The sequence below is a fragment of the Lontra canadensis genome, unplaced genomic scaffold (assembly GCF_010015895.1).
Source record: "Lontra canadensis isolate GAN:19392208 unplaced genomic scaffold, GSC_riverotter_1.0 scaffold59, whole genome shotgun sequence".
In the NCBI taxonomy this organism is placed as follows: domain Eukaryota; kingdom Metazoa; phylum Chordata; class Mammalia; order Carnivora; family Mustelidae; genus Lontra; species Lontra canadensis.
Genome location: NW_022631053.1, coordinates 10094599 through 10111522, shown reverse-complemented (window position 1 = coordinate 10111522; position 16924 = coordinate 10094599). Strand labels below are relative to the sequence as shown.

General features: G+C 36.0%; 1 protein-coding gene across 5 annotated transcripts in view; it reads right to left on the bottom strand.

The window, feature by feature from the left end:
• The window catches only part of PUS7L (pseudouridine synthase 7 like), a 71111-nt gene that overhangs the window by 41475 nt on the left and 12712 nt on the right, over positions 1–16924 (bottom strand). For 4 of the 5 annotated variants that reach the window (XM_032876986.1, XM_032876989.1, XM_032876987.1 and 1 more), the window contains 7 exons: positions 16303–16462; positions 15421–15613; positions 12166–12264; positions 9301–9382; positions 7430–7707; positions 4458–4511; positions 1590–2910 (listed from right to left, as the gene is read on the bottom strand). In XM_032876986.1, the coding sequence (XP_032732877.1) occupies positions 2569–2910; positions 4458–4511; positions 7430–7707; positions 9301–9382; positions 12166–12264; positions 15421–15613; positions 16303–16462 (1208 nt within the window). In that variant the 3' untranslated portion in view covers positions 1590–2568. Of the gene's footprint in view, positions 1–1589; positions 2911–4457; positions 4512–7429; positions 7708–9300; positions 9383–12165; positions 12265–15420; positions 15614–16302; positions 16463–16924 lie in introns of those variants that run through there. The other variant, XM_032876988.1, reaches the window with a different exon arrangement.

Sequence of the window (16924 nt, the reverse complement as noted above, 5' to 3'; positions counted from 1 at the left end):
CTTGTTTTCAGAAAGCAAATATTAGGTAGATGAAAACAGTACTGATCTACAAAGCATAATCAAGTTTAGCCACATACTATCTTGTTTGACCTTGGATAGGTCAGTAAACCACTCAGATATTTTCCCATCTGCAAAATCAGGGAAAATATTACCTACCTAAAGCTTGGGTACATGGATTAAAATGAGAGAAGTGACAAAGTGCCAGTACCACAAACAATAAATGTTACTCGAATTGAAACTTGCGTATGACTTTCAGTTTTGCCTAAGTCAAAAACATCAGTGTTTTTAGCTTAATAAAAAGACCTCAATTTGTTTTACCTTAGTAATCCCGAGGCACTAATGCTTAGTTTCAAAAGCAACCTTGAAAATTAAAATTAATCCAAAGATTATCCTTCTGAAGGCCTGAAATGCCCAGGAAAGCTAGGTGACTGGTCATTATATGGTCCAAAGTATATTCAAGGTCTAATGCTGAATAAAAATTAACGTGTCAAATATTATAGGCATATAAAATAATTTTCCACATCAACATTTTATACATTTTATACATTTTATGGTGACTTGAAATAAGTTTAGTGAGTCTTTCCTTATGTATGGCCCAGTATTAAATAGATAAGATATCTAAAATTATAGTGCCATCTACAGGCAAAGAAAATAATATCAATGATAGCACATTTTAATGCTTTCATATTTTCTAATTGCTACTCAATATTTAAGAGACATGTAGAATTGAATAATTTACATAATTCACTTTCTTATTACATTTGCAGGATATAATTTCGTATATGAAATGGCACATTTTTTTCTAAATTTTTTTACTATGTAATATAGCATTTTATTTTCAATAAATATTAAGATGTTAAAGGTAATTTTAAAATCCAATGGTACTACAAAGTCCAATTTTTGTGTTCTGAGATTTATTTATTATTAAAATATATAATGACAAAAAAGAAACTTATTTTCATGTTTTTTTCTCTTCCTTTCCAAACTTGCATTTGTGGATACTTATTTAACAATAACTAAGTAGCAGGTACTTTTCTAAGCTGCTTTACATCCATGAACTTGGTAAATCCTCCCAATAATCCTACGAGGTAGGTACATTGCCATTCTCATTTCACAGATGTTGAAACCAAAGCACACAAAGCTTAAGTAACTTGTCTCAAGGCCACAATGCCATGTGGCAGAGCCAAGGTTCAAACTTGGGGAGTTTTTCCACAGTAACTATGCTTTTAATCACTATGCCAAAGCGCCTCTCTTTGTAAAAGCTGCGGTCAGTGTGTATACTGCATTTGTAATATCTATGTTTATTTTTGAGCGGCAACACTTTCTCACATACCTAAACTTTTATCATCATTTTTAGTAAGTATATATTTTGCTATCAAGTCAATACATCTCATTTTACTTACTTTAGTTGTCTAATGCTGGACTTTCAAACTATAATTTCTTTCATTTTATATAAAAGTGTTGCAATGAGCAATTTTGCATTGCATAGGACTCTTCCTTCTTTTGAATTTTATTTCCTTATGCTACTATGCCCAAAACAGTTTCACTGACTTGAGTATATAAAAGTGCAACATTACTGACACGTAATACTCTCTACTGCTTTTTAAATTTCATCATCATGTTATACCACCAGCATTGAAAGAATGATTGGCTCTTCCTGATCAATATATACCATCCCTCCCAAATTTAACTGATATAAAGTGGTTAAGGATGATTTATGATGTGGGACAAATAATTCAGTCCTCAAATGGGCAAAATGTTTTCTCCCTCTAGCAACATAGAAGGTGGAGACAATCCTATTACTTGTTGCTTAGGAGGTTGGTGTTATCTTGATTCTTTAAGTAAGCCTCAAAAAGAATTAATAACATACCCAAAGTCACTAGTAAGTGTCAGAGCTGGAGTCTGAGCCCAGGTGTGTCTGACTCTAAACTCTATGTTTTAGGTAATAGGTAAAAATATCACAGAAAGTCAAGAGGGTCAACGTATACTGAGATAAAGAAATTGTATGAAAAATTTTATTTCAATCTTCACTGAAGATAAGTTATCTCATAAAGGGGTAAGCTACCCTGGGGTAGCTATCATAAACATAGGGATTATATTTCCCTAATGTGTTATTCTGATCAATAATTTCAAAAACAGAAAAGAATGACGATTATAGTTAACAAAATGCATCATTTCCCTTTCTCTCCAACCATATTACAATCTAGTTTCATCTACATTCTAAGCAAGGAGCTAGGGGATATAAACATTACTTCAAACATGTTTTTTTCCTTCCATGTTATCTTGCCATATTATTTGTTTTGAATAGTCAAGAAAGATTATAAATTTTATAGCATAGAATAATCACTGATATATTAGATAATAGAAAGAACATAGGTTTTAGGGTCTTAAATACAGATCCTGCTGCTTACTACCTATAAGTCCTCTAGAACAACAGCACCAAACTCCCACTTCAGCAGGATGTTTTGTAATCACAGGAGAGAAAAATTATAAGGCTCCTAGCACATGGAAGGTGCACAGGAAATTTTAGCTTCCTTCCTTTTAAAGAGTGACATATATATGGTTATATCAAGGGTAGTGGTTCTTAAAGTCATGCTTCATTATCTCCCTCAGACAGACTGTTGCATAACATGAAGCGTCAAGATCAAAAGAGATCAAAAGAGATAAAGTTGCTTCATCAATGTGAGAGCCTTCAGTTTTGACATCAGTATCATGTTCTTCCATTAGTTGGTATGAGACATCACGGGGATGTTTCAGTATCTGTCTATAGCATCCTGGAACATTGAGTTTCAGAGTCGGTACTTTAAACCTACATGTCTGTAGTCCATCTCTGCTAAGTATTTCCTGGTACCACTGCCCAACTTTGTTCTTCGGGTACTGAATATTGTATCCAAGCACTGGAAGAACCACCTGTGCAGAAGAAGGACAAAATTACATGAAACAGCCTTCAGAAAAATATATGATCATTGTATCACTAAGATTCAGTATATAAGAAAATCACTGGGGCTCCTGGGTGGCTCAGTTGGTTAAGTGTCTGTCTTCGGTGCAGGTCATGATCTCTGGATCCTGGAGTCCCATGTCAGGTTCCTTGCCCAGGAGGGAGCCTGCTTCTCCCTCTCCCTCTGCCACTCCCCCTGCTTGTGCTCCCTCTCTCTCCCTCTCTTTCAAATAAATAAATAAAATCTTAGAAAGAAAGAAAGAGAGAGAGAGAGAGAAGGAAAGAAAGAAAGGAAGGAAGGGAGGGGTAGGGAGGGAAGGAGGGAAAGAATGAAAGAGAGAGAAAGAAACAGAGAGAAAGGGAGTCAGTCACTGATACATGATCATTATGTCTCAGGATATAAACATTACAATCAGCCTGAAACATGCTATTGAATGCTACACTACTTTGATTATTTTAAACACTGCCAGGCAAAGAAAAGAGCTAACTAAAATCAAGAAGGACTCACAACAACCAAGGTAACCAGCTCAAGTCAGATATTATTAGACAAACTATTGTTAATGTAGAAGAGAGGAAACAAGAGGTTTGGGTACACTTAATTAGCTGACAAAGATTTAATCTCAATGTAGTCATATAATCCTAAAAGCATATTGTTTCTATAACAAATAACCCCTAGTGCTCAGTGACATAAATGGTATTTTGGTTGATAACTTTACATTCTTCTTACTTATTTAGAAACATGAGAGTGAACCAGTAGCACCAAATAGTGTTTCGCTCAGATCCTTATGAAAAGACACTACACATTAGAGGGCTTTCCTCCTGATGATTTTAAACGATACCAAAAAGTAGTCAGAAAAGGGAACAAGGTAAAAAATTCAAATACATACAACATGAGTGGATTTCAAACTCATTATGCTAATTGAGAGAAGCCAGACATAAAAGACCACAAACTGTATGATTCCATTTATTTGACATTCTTTCAAGGGCAAAATGATCGGGGCAGAAAATGAATGAACCGCTCAGGAGTGGGGGCTGGAACTGGGGGTGGGGGTTGACTAAAAAGGGTCACAGGGAAATTTTAGGGAGAGAGGAAAATGTTCTTTATCTCAATTTCTCTGGTAGTCACAAGACTGTATGTTTATCAAAACTCTTAGAACTATAAACTGAGAAGAGTGATTTTTACTGTATATAAATTCTACCTGAATTATGAAGTAGTTAAAAAGGTGGGGGCAGAGAAACGATCAACATTTTGTCTTTTGGATACAGTATCTACATGTAGATCTAAGCGATACCAATTTTTTTAAAAAAGATTTTATTCATTTATTTGACAGAGAGAGATCACAAGTAGGCAGAGAGGCAGGCAGAGAGTGAGAGGGAAGCAGGGTCCCTGCTGAGCAGAGAGCCCGATACAGGGCTCGATCTCAGGACCCTGAGATCATGACCTGAGCCGAAGGCAGAGGCTTTATCCCACTGAGCCACCCAGGCGCCCTAAGCGATACCAATTTTTAAACAAATTTACCTGATGTATTGCATACGTGTCAGCTGATTCCTCTTCCTCAGTTACTAGATGAACCTATATTTTAAAAACATGACAAAAATATGAATGATTCTTTGCCTCAATTTTCCCTGTTATGTATAATTTGACTCCTATGCTGAATAAACATATACCCAAACAAGATTATTTTCACAATTTGTTTCTAGACTACATAAAAATTAGAATACTTGCTGTTTTGACCACTGAGAACTGAAGTTGGAGCACAAAGAGAATGGTGGTAGCGTGACACCCCAAGGCGACATTTCCACCTCATCACCAGCAGCCTTTCCTAACTTACAAAGCTGCTGAGCTGAATCAAAAATCTGCCTCTGGGAAACCGCCCCCATCTCTGTCACCAACAAGTGCCATAATGCTCTCTCAGAAGTGGTGATTCTCAAAATCTGAAAATACTGAAAAACATGGTCAAGTATAGAAGACCATGTTTTGTAGTTAGAGAGCTCCCTCCAGGTTGATACCAACTGATTTTTTTAATTTGCAAACATGCTTTGGGTATATGGCTATTCTCCAACTAGGAATTCATCTAACTTTTTAACTGTCTGACACATTTCTCTATCTTGTTCACAGAGAAATTAAATGAAAATCGGTATAACTGTTAGTCTACTAAACCTATCAAGAATCAGATTAGTTTCCTACAATTTTTAACTATAGATGCACAACATTACATGCCCCATACACCATTTATTAGAAACTGTACTGTCTTTTCATTGTCATGTTTTAACATGTTGGGCCTGTAAGTCCTGCCTCTATTCACAGTGCTTAGTAATAAAGTATAAATGATTGGTTCTAAACTACATAAAGAGGTTTTTTTCTAATAGAAGGAAACTTAGCAAGATATGAAGGAGAAAAAATTCTTTCTCCAAAAGAAAACAGATACAGTTCTGATCACAAAACTGTCCTTGCAAATGTTACTTTGAACAAAGAAGTCTTATAAGACATGTATTTCAGAGCTTATTACCATGTCTTGTCAGAGACTTCTGAAAATCTGAATTAAGAAAGGCTAACTTACTAAATAATGTGTAGCCAGGTAATATTTAAATGAACGTGATTTCTGGAATGTGTGAAAAAAACATGATTTTTCACAATTTATGCAAAGGGAATCACTGACATCTCTTCCATTCACGAGGTAAAATAAGACCTATAATTCTGCTAGATTTCTTTTTATAGTTTCAGATTTTATCTCAGTTAAATGACCATTCTTAGTGATTTATGCTCCCCAAGATCACTTTCTTATCTAAATACTCATAAGCCACCCACTAAATGAAACAGTGAAGCAAACATCGGTCACTCTGGCTTGCTCAGTCATTACTCTCTTTTCCGATAGGAGCACCCTCATTTTCAGGTAGCTTCCCTCCTGGTTCTCCAACATGATTTGGGTGATATGGTTCCAGGGAGGATCCTCTGGAACATAGGCTTAGCAGATCACATACTCTAGTCCACAGGAAGTGGTCTTTCCTAGCCAGAGAGACTTAATTCCATGGCCTTTATTCCATTGGGAAGAAAAGTCCTCTTGTCCACAAGTTGTAAGAAATAAGCTTAGAGATGCTCATAACCATCTTGCCAGCGAAAGAACAAGCCAGACCAAGAATGGCTCTAACAGAGGAAAACATAGTTGGTAGATGAAGAAAATAGAGACAGATTATTTAGGAGACCAGATATAGCTGTGTCTGAATTAGTCAGAGTCTCTGTTTTGAGAGCCAATGAATTCCTGTCCACTTTTCTTTACGTTGGTTGGAGGAAGATCTCCGTTACTAAAAACTAAAACAAAAATCAACCAATCAAACAAATAAACAAAAACCTTAATTCATACATCCAGACTTCTACCATTAATTCAGATAAAGCTCCCTTTACATAGAGTTCAGAGTCTATGTTTCTTCATTTTTGAAAAATTGGGCCATGTTCTCTCTCTAGATGCTAACACCTTTTCTGTACTCCATGATTTCTCTGGTAGAGATCAACTCAGGTTAGGTCTTTTAATTCTGTTACTGTGTGTCATGAAATCTGGGTCTTGATTTTCATTTCTATAAAACAGGAGTTAAAAAAGAGGGTCTCTAAGATCCTCTTCTCATCTAAAATTCAGTGATGTTATGATGTTACATATGAAAGCACTACTCAAATCCCTCCACGTTTATAACATCTTTGTAAGACTAACTTGAGATAATGTTCTTTTTGCATTATATTACAAAATAAGCTTCTTTACTTGGTTTATGGAATTCAGTTTTATTATTCAAACTGCTTAAACCCCCAAAGATAAAAGTACTAGTTGGATAGAGAGGAAATGAAAGAATCAACTTATGTAATATAAATTGTTAAGAGGAAAAAAGCAAGCTTTGAAATTGCAATTATATAAAATCACATTTATATAAAAGAAATACACATATTACACACCCCATATACCATTATTATAAAAAATTGTATTCCTTTTCATATTTTAAGTTCTGAGCTTTATCTAAGCCCTCCTTTTCTTTCCTCAGTGTTAGCTAATAGAATAAAAATATACTCTCCTATGTATTTATGGGAAAGCATAGAAAAAGGTCTAGAAGGACACATGCCAAAAAACAGAGGTTGATTTCCTAGACACAAGAGAGAGAAAGACAGTAAGAGTGGTGAGATGACAGCTTCATATGTAAACTTTTGATTTTTCACTTTTAATGATACTATTTTGTGCATTACTTCTGTAATTCTTTAAAACATATTCTTTAAAGGAAAGTTTACTATCTTTGGACCTTTCACTTAATGCCACTGACTATTTTTATTTTACCATTTACAAACATGTGTTAAGACTTAGCCCTTGGCATAGAAGCAGACGATAAGCAAATACAAATAAAAATATAAAATGTATGCTTAGTTCTTAATTGTTTCTCAAATCAAGGCTTCTGAAAATTAATGTTCCCAGTGTGGTAACTACTCTTTGACAACTTTGATGAAATGACACTTACTTTACTATTTGGGAAATGTTCATCAATATCTTCATCCAAACAGACCAAATCACCCTCTACTACTCTTGATCCATAGGTTGCAAGTCTGTAAGATACTGCCTCATTCCAAATTTTGCTGCTATATGCATGAACGTAGAATATGCGCATTGAGTGGGGAAAAGAAAACCAAGCCTGGATACAACCCTCCTCCGTCATGCCAAAGCGATGCAATGACTCCAACAGTGCTCTCTCGCGAACTTTGAATTCAGGCATCAAGGAAAGTGTGCCTTTAGCATCCTCTGAAATAAAGAGAAAATCAGTGAGTCAGCCACTTTCATTTACAGGGCAGTTATAAAGACTTTTATTATACCTGCTAAATGAGAGGCAATGAACTATGCTCTTATAAACTTGAATATGAAGATGACGTTTAGCACCAACGATAAACCTGGCTACACCTGAAGAGTTTGTTTGTCTAATAAAGGTCATTAATCATATGGTCCATTCTCCATTCACTTTCCCTGCTTTAAAAAAAAAATAGCAGAAAGCACATTAGTAATACCTACTTCAAAATGGAGATAAATTAACTTGTAATTATTCAGATTTCTTAAAAAACAAAACCACTAAATAAGCCTCTGAGTCTACATATTTTTAAAGAACTATTATGAACATTTATACAGAATCTTTTGAGTAAGAAAGGGTTGGATCCATCAAGGATGCTAACAGGCCTTGCTAATGGGATGCTTTTTAAAATTAAATTAATGGGGGAGCTTGAGTGGCTCAGTGGGTTAAAGCCTCTGCTTTCGGCTCAGATCGTGATCCCGGGGTCCTGGGATCAAGCCCCACGTTGGGCTCTCTGCTCTGCAAGGAGCCTGCTTCCTCCTCTCTCTCTCTGTCTGCCTCTCTGCCTACTTGTGATCTCTGTCTGTCAAATAAATAAATAAAGATCTTAAAAAAAAAAAGTAAGTAAATAAAAATAAAAAATAAAAATAAAATAAAATTAAATTAAATTAATGAACTCTACTGCAAAGATGCTTATTCAGGTAGGAATCCTCATTTTAATAAATGTACCAGGTATTTCTTATGATCACTCAAGTTTAGGAATCATTGTTATAAAGAAATTATATTCTCAGAACTCTAAATAGAAACACGTAAGTCATTTTGAGAGTCAAACCCATGTGGATTGACTGTAGAACCCAAACTCATAACCATTTTCTTTGGTGCTTCTCAGGAAACATTCTGCATTTAAACCATGATATTGAGCTAAAGTGTCCAAATTGACTGGGCTGAATGGGCAAATAAACCAAAAACAGTGCACAAAGTATTGGATATAACAAACTTTTATGTAGTTTGTTTTTAAGTCTCCTCTAGTTGTAGTGCATACTTTCATTGGTACCAGTGTAGAATTTGAAATTCTTAACTCCACTGAGGACTTTTTTTTAAAGATTTTATTTATTTATTTATTTGACAGACAGAGATCACAAGTAGGCAGAGAGACAGTCAGAGAGATAGGAGGAAGCAGGCTCCCCACCAAGCAGAGAGCCCGATGCGGGGCTCGATCCCAGGACCCCGGGACCATGATCTGAGCCGAAGGCAGAGGCTTTAACCCCTGAGCCACCCAGGCACTCCTCCTCTGAGGATTTAGACCACGAAAAACTAAGAAGCTATTTCTCCCCTCACTCCTACCCCCAAGCAAGAGTTAAAACAGACAGAAGTCCTGGATATCTGACCAAAAATGAGTCTTTGACATGTAATAAAATTATTTAATGTATAATATATTACGAGCTATTTCTTATCACATTTATGTAGCAAAGCAACAAATGCCCTCCTGCTGACATAACATTTGTATTATATATTTGCATGACTATGTGTAGGGTAAAGAAATTTTTAAATACCAGTTTGAAGAAAATATTTCTTTGCTCTATTTACAGGATCATCCAGATCTTCTGGTGTAAGAAATAATTTTATAGCCTCCACCTTTAAAAATCAAGCAAGCAAACATATGTTAAACAAAAATGACAAATTACTTACATTTTAAAAAAGATACAAGTTCTCTGATACCATAAAAGAATAGGCACTTAACAAATAATATTTGAAACTGTAATTTTATCTTCAAGTTTTCAAAAACTAAACAGCACTATATTTGGAAATAGATCTGCACAAAGCAACTTCATACATAGGTTTAAAATATTATGGACTGGAAAAAGTACCCATCATTTTCATAGTTCTACTTCTGTCATTCTTTACCTCTATCATCAAGCTTAGAATGCAAGTATGAAGTAATCATATAAAACTCAGACTTGACCAACATATGTAACAAAAATTGGGAAGGAAGAAAGCATAGGGAAATGGTGAACCACTAATTTCATTTCTGTTCTCAAGTCTTGGAACTGTCTGATCTTACAATTGCCAAAATCTTTTTTTTAATTGCCAATTGGGGTGCCTGGGTGGCTCAGTCAGTTAAGCATCTTTGTTTTCTTTTCTTTTTTCTTTTCTTTTCTTTCTTTACCTCTTTCCTTCTTTCTTTCTTTCTTTCTTTCTTGTCAGAGAGAGTGAGCGAGCACAGGCAGGCAGAGTGGCAGACAGAGGCAGGGGTTAGAAGCAGGCTCCCTGCCGAGCAAGGAGCCCAATGCAGTCCTCGATCCCAGACCACTGGGATCATGACCTGAGCCGAAGGCAGCCACTTAACCTACTGAGCCACCCAGGTGTCCCAAGCATCTGTCTTTAGCTCAGGTCATGAACTCAGGGTCCTGGGATCAAGCCCTGCGTCAGACTCTCTGCTCAGCAGGGAGTCTGCTTCTCTCTCTGTGCTCTCCCTCTTCTTTTACCCTCTCTCTCTCAAATAAATAAATAAAACCTTCAAGAAAAGAAAAAGAGGGGCACTGGGGTGGCTCAGTGGGTTAGAGCCTCTGCCTTTGGCTCAGGTCATGATCTCAGAGTCCTGGGATTGAGCCCCACATCTGGCTCTCTGATCCATGGGGAGCCTGCTTCCTCCTTTCTCTCTCTGCCTGCCTCTCTGCCTACTTGTGATCTCTGTCTGTCAAATAAATAAATAAAATCTAAAAAAAAATTTTGCAAAAGAAAGAAAAAAGAGTCATGGTTGTTGAAATTTTTATGGGGCACCTGAGTGGCTCAGTCAGTTAAATGTCTGCCTTCAGCTTACATCATGATATTAAGGTCCTGGGATCAAGCCCCACATTGGGTTCTCTGCTCAGCAGGGAGTCTGCTTTTCTCTCTCTCTCTCTCTCTCTCTGCCCCTCTGCCCTGCTCATGCTTTCTCTCTCAAATAAAAATAATTGCGAACTTTAATATTTTCTTTTAAAAACTAAATAGATAAAAAGATGCTCCTTTTTTTAATGTCTCTATGAGGTCCTGTATCGTTATTATTATTGTTATAGGTCTCCAGCACTGTGACTTCTAAGTATATGTTTTAGAATAGGAAAGGATCTTAAGACAGATTATTCAACCTAAAATTATACTCAATCTTACAGTATTCATTCATTCATTCAAATATATATTCAGAAGCTAATTCATTCAAATAAATATTACTAAGCATCTGCTATGTGCTAGGCACTGTGCACTGCACTAGGGATAGAGTGTTGAACAAGAGAGATATGATGTTTGTTTATTGGAAAAGATCAAATAAACAGTAACAGTAAAATATACTAAAACCTAAGATGGGAAGTCCAAGAAGCTTTGAGGTCACAAGATAAGAAGAATTCAATTTTTCTTGGGAGTGGGATGAAAATTTAAATTGAGATGCAGAGAATGTACAAGTTGGGGAGGGGATGCTTCAAAGGAAAGAAAATATGGCTTTCTAGCTGTGGGGCCAGCCTCTAAGTTGGCCTCCATGATCTCCACTGGCTGTTACTCATGCCTACCACAGTCCTCCCCCACACACATCAGGGTGGGTCTGTGCGCCCAATAAGTGAGACAGAGCAGGAGTAAAGATGTCACTTTCCAGATTACATTATAAAAGACATTGAGATTTATGTTATGGTCTTATGGTCTCTCTCACTCTTCTGTGTTCCTGGACTCCTCTCTCAGGGAAGTCACTCCATGAGTAACCTTATGGTGAGAAACTAAAGCTTCCTGCCAACAACCATGGGAGTGTGCTTGAAAGCAGGTTCTCTATGCCCATTCAAGTCTCCAAAGACTGCAGCCTGGTTGATAGTGTGACTGCACACCATGTGAGACCCTGATGCACCAACACCCAGCGAGGCTGCTCCCAGATGCCTCACCCTCAGGAACACTGAGACCGTAAATGTCTGTCAATGTAGGCCACTCAGTTTTGGAGTAGTGTGTTACACAGCAACAACTGATAACGCTCTAGCAAACTTTACAAAAATGAGAAGCATGGAATATGACGTTTAAAAGACAGAAGAGCTTTGTTTAAATGTTATGAGAAACAGGAATTTTATACAATTTGATGTCATATTTTTGGAACTGTAGGGTGTTAAGTTTTCTCTAAATCCTCTATTAAGTTTTTTTTAAAGAATTTGGTGAGTTCTGGCCAATTCTCCGTTAAGTCTCAAACAAGTAATAAATACAGGGACACTGCATACAGTTTGCTTTATTATAACGTGATACTAAAAATTTAGTAGCTGCTCAAAAGTGTTCAATAATGTAGTATACGGTATATGTATGTGTGTGTGTGTATATATGCATTTATATGGTGGGTTAAGAAAGCAAAGGGCAGGCTTATGTAGTAAGTACAACCGACAAAACAAATCAGATCATAGTTTTATTTAAATCCATACCATTTTATTCTTTAGCAAAGCCAGTCCAATCTGGTCGGTGTGAACTTTCCTTCCCATCCCAAATCTCTGTGGCCCGTAGTAATTTACAAATCCTTTATTCTACAAATACAAGAAAACCAATTAATTAGAAGAATACTGTGGGGCACCTGGGTGACTCAGTCAGTTAAGTGTCTGCCTTTGGCTCAGGTCATGATCCTGAGCCCTAGGATCAAGTCCCACAGCCTTCTCCCTGCTCAGTGGGGAGTCTGCTTCTCCCTCTCCCCCTACTTGTGCTCTCTCGCATGCTTACTATCTCAACTAAATAAATAAATAAAATCTTAAAAAAAAAAAAAAAACTATATTGTTATGGATCGCATGCCCGTGTTCCCCCCAAAATTCATATGTTGAAATCTTAACCTCCAGTGAGATGATATTTAGAGGTGAGGACACAGGGACACATGACCTCCAGCACTCTAAGAAATAAATTTCTGGTTATTTAAAAGTCACCAAGTCTATGGTTCTTTGTCATAGACCCAAAGTGACTACAACAAATAAGTGTAATTACTGTGTCAGAATATGTAACCAAGTCTTTCTCTTCGTATTTATTTTAATAAAAGAATATTATAATCACCGATACACACATAAGAGCCAAATGGTCTGAGAAATGCTATAAAGTTAAAGAATAGAAAGGAAAAAACCAAACAACTAAAAGATAGAAAATAAGACCAACGAAAAAGCTTTAAGAGTATGTCAGCTTTCCATTCACATTACTGAAGGGATTGTGGGATGCAGGTCTTCCAGTGCTAAACCAGCAAAGTTCCAAAACAAACTGTTTACCTAGGACTGGATCTGATTTTTGCCCTGAAGCTCTTTCTGATTTTGAGATGCTTCTGCTGTCTGGTGATGCTGGGAGTAAGAAATAAATTTACTTCAAACCCAGCAAGTCTTGGTTCCTTTATACATAACAATTCATTTTTTAGTTATCTCAGTTTCTGAAGGCCTGGGCCAAGACAATAACATGGCATCACTTCCCCAGGAATAGAAAATTGTAAATTACTCTGCAACCTTAAAGACACTGGTCAGGGGATAAACATGCTCTCACAAAGAAAACGCTGGGTCCAGATGGTTTCTTGAAAGATAAGAGTTTTTCATGCTCACTTTATAAGTATTTCTCTAACAATTTTTATTTCAAATTTAGAAAAATAGTATCAAATAATACTCTAGAATAACCAAAAGAGCTTTAAGTACCTCTTCAAATTATTTAGGACTGGGTATAACAAAAGTTACTAGAAGTCAAAGTTATAACCCTCTAAAACAAAACTTCAAAGACTTCTTATTTTCAGAATTAAAGGAAAGTTGGCTAAAGTTAAAATCATTCTTAATGGAGATTTTATAATAGGCAGTTGTATATTCATAAATTCCAAATGAAAGATAGGCAATAAATGCTATAAGAGTCCAGAGAATCTCTCTCCTTTGTTTAAGGAATATCATTTAATAACAATTTTTTGAGGGAGGAAAAAGTTTAGGTAGGTCTAGGAAAAAAGGAAAAAAGCCATCATATACATTTGCGATGACGTGGATGGAACTAGAGGGTATCATGCTTAGCGAAATAAGTCAATCGGAGAAAGACAACTATCATATGATCTCCCTGATATGAGGAAGTGGAGATGCAACATGGGGGTTGAAGGGGATAGGAGAAGAATAAATGAAACAAGATGGGATTGGGAGGGAGACAAACCATAAGTGACTCTTAATCTCACAAAACAAACTGAAGGTTGCTGGGGGGAGGGGGGTTGGGAGAAGGGGGTGGGGTTATGGACATTGGGGAGGGTATGTGCTAAGGTGAGTGCTGTGAAGTGTGTAAACCTGGCGATTCATAGACCTGTACCCCTGGGGATAAAAATGTATTATATGTTTATAAAAAAAATAAAAAATTTTAAAAAACTAACAAAAAAAAAGAATATATAATCGCAAATAAATGTGAATTTAGAAAATCTTTAGTTGGAAGTCATTTTCCTGACCATAGGCATAATAGTGATTTAAAAACCAGTTTTGCTTATTTGTTTTCCTTTGGAGAGGAATAAAATTGTGTAAAAAGGTCTTTGTGGTCAAGATCTTAGATCAGTGTTTCTCAGTGTTAGCTGTAGAGTAAAATCACCTAGGGAGTTTTTAAAAAATACTAACAACCAAAGCTGCATTCCCAAATGTTCCTATTTAATTGGTTCAGGGGTAGGGACTGACTGCTGAGATTGCCTAGAAGCACTCCAGGTTGAGGATTACTAGTCTAGATCAGGGGTTGTCAGACTACTGATGGCCCACAAGTGAAATGTGGCCAACACTTATTTTTGTAAATAAAGTTTTACTGGGACACAACCATGCTCATTCATTTATGTATCATCTATGGCTGCTTCCACACAAGGGCAGTAGAGTGGTTGCAACAGAGGCCATATGCCTACAAAGCCAAAATTATTTATTATCTGGTTCTTTACAGAGAAAGCTTGCTAACCCATAGTCTAGATGATCAGACTGAAGGCTATGGCATATTGAGATGCCTGGAAAATGTCACTTATGTATTTTAATTAGTTATTATTGTAAGACATAATAAAATGTGTATGATTTACCATTTGTATGCATTGAAAAAAAATTCACAATTAGATTGAAAAGAAAAAAAAAGATTGTGCAAAATTCTGATAAGTAATATAACTATTCACCAAAGAGTTCTGAAAAAAAATCACTGAACAAAATTTCCTCCCAAATTAATCCCTTTGCCTAAAATACTATTCTAGGGGCGCCTGGGTAGCTCAGTGGGTTAAAGCCTCTGCCTTCAACTTAGGTCATGATCCCAGGGTCCTGGGATTGAGCTCCACATCAGGCTCTCTGCTCTCTCTCTGCCTGCTTGTGATCTCTGTCAAATGAATAAATAAAAAATCTAAAATAAATAAATAAATAAAATACAATACTATTCTATATGGCACATGCTAAAAAAACAAACACACAAACAACAACAAAAAACACCTCTCTTCTTATGCAGATAGATTTTCCCCCGTAACTCTATTTTTTAAATTACATTAAAGTTTTGTTTTTTAATACAAAAAATGTGCCAAGAAGAATATTAAAAATAAGCCAAAATGCCCTAATTATCATTTTTTTAAATAATGACATGCATTTAAAAAGAAAAGATACAAAAGAAAAAGAAGTTTCCCTTTTTGCCTCAACGTAAAGAGATGGCCTACAAAGATTTTCCTGTTACACTATTTTAAAATTGAGTTTTCTTACCTTAACATTTTCTATTGCCTCCAAAATTCTTTCTCTCAGGTTTGCAGAGTCATTTATTTGGCTTCTTAAATTTCTGATGATAATATCAAAGTGATTTCCTTTGAGCTGACCGAGTCTAAGGGAATCATCTACAGATCGAATATTAAACACATTCATTCTTTTCTTTTCAATTTCTTTTTCAATATTTTTCAACCTATAAATGATAAAACATATAGACTTATTAAATATTACACTTAAAAATTAATATAAGGCTTAAATGACAGTTGCCAGACAACCACTTATATCAGAACACTAAAAATTTTTTTTGGAATTCAAAAGGTAATGCTATTTCAACAAATGTGCACTAAAAAAAAATTACTCTAGGATTATATTCACAAAGTTATTTCATGAACTGAACAATTCAATCATTTAAAATCTGTCACTTCTCAAAGATTCTGTCTTAAAACTACCTATATTTTCAGGGGCGCCTGGGTGGCTCAGTGGGTTAAACCCTCTGCCTTTGGCTCGGGTCATGATCCCGGCGTCCTGGGATCAAGCCCCGCATCGGGCTCTCGGCTCGGCGGGAAGCCTGCTTCCTCCTCTCTCTCTGCCTGCCTCTCTGCCTACTTGTGATCTCTGTCTGCCAAATAAATAAATAAAATCTTAAAAAAAAAAAAAAACTACCTATATTTTCAGTATAAATTTAAGACGTAACATTATTTAGAAGATAATCATATTAAGGCAGAATGTGCTGCTCAATAAGCCTTTAATCGATTAATTACTATTGATAGGAGGTTAACATGCTCCTAGTTAATATGCTCCTAGTGAGTTTTTAACCTCACATTTATTTATTTGATGCAATAAGAAAGTAAAGTTCTAGCTTACAAAGTAATGTCAGATTACCTTTCTGGAGTCACTTTTCTAACAACCATTGCTTGATAGGTGATGGCTTTCTTGTCTTTTAGGCCTGCATAACTAAAATCTGAAGGAATCACACCAAGTTTGATAGCTAAAAATCCAAGTGCTTCAAACATTTCCAGATTTTCTTTCCGAAGGGTAAAGGCTGAAACAAACAAAAATCCCAGGTTACGTACACACACACACACACACACACACACACAGCTACAATACATCAACTACCTTCTTAGTAGACTAATAGATCTAACAGATTAATATAATGAATCAAATTATTAATGTAATTATTTTTTAACAAGATACAAAATCAGTGTCTTAGATTTCAGTAGTCATTTGAAAAAAGCTAATTGGCTCAGAAAAGGCTTATAGAAAAACATCTGAATTCCTTAATTTGGCATTTATATCTGAACTCAGTCTCCCTTTTCAGTCTCTGCATGTATATCCTGTATGACACAGAGATTGTCTCAAAATCTGTGGGTGGATTTAGAGCCTTCCACAGCTTTGTAATTTCGCACATTTGAATCCCTCTGTTTAAAATGTGTTCCTTCCATTTTACTGGCCATACTTGTGTTTATTCTTCATGATCCAACAGCAGCAGCAGTTCTCCCTT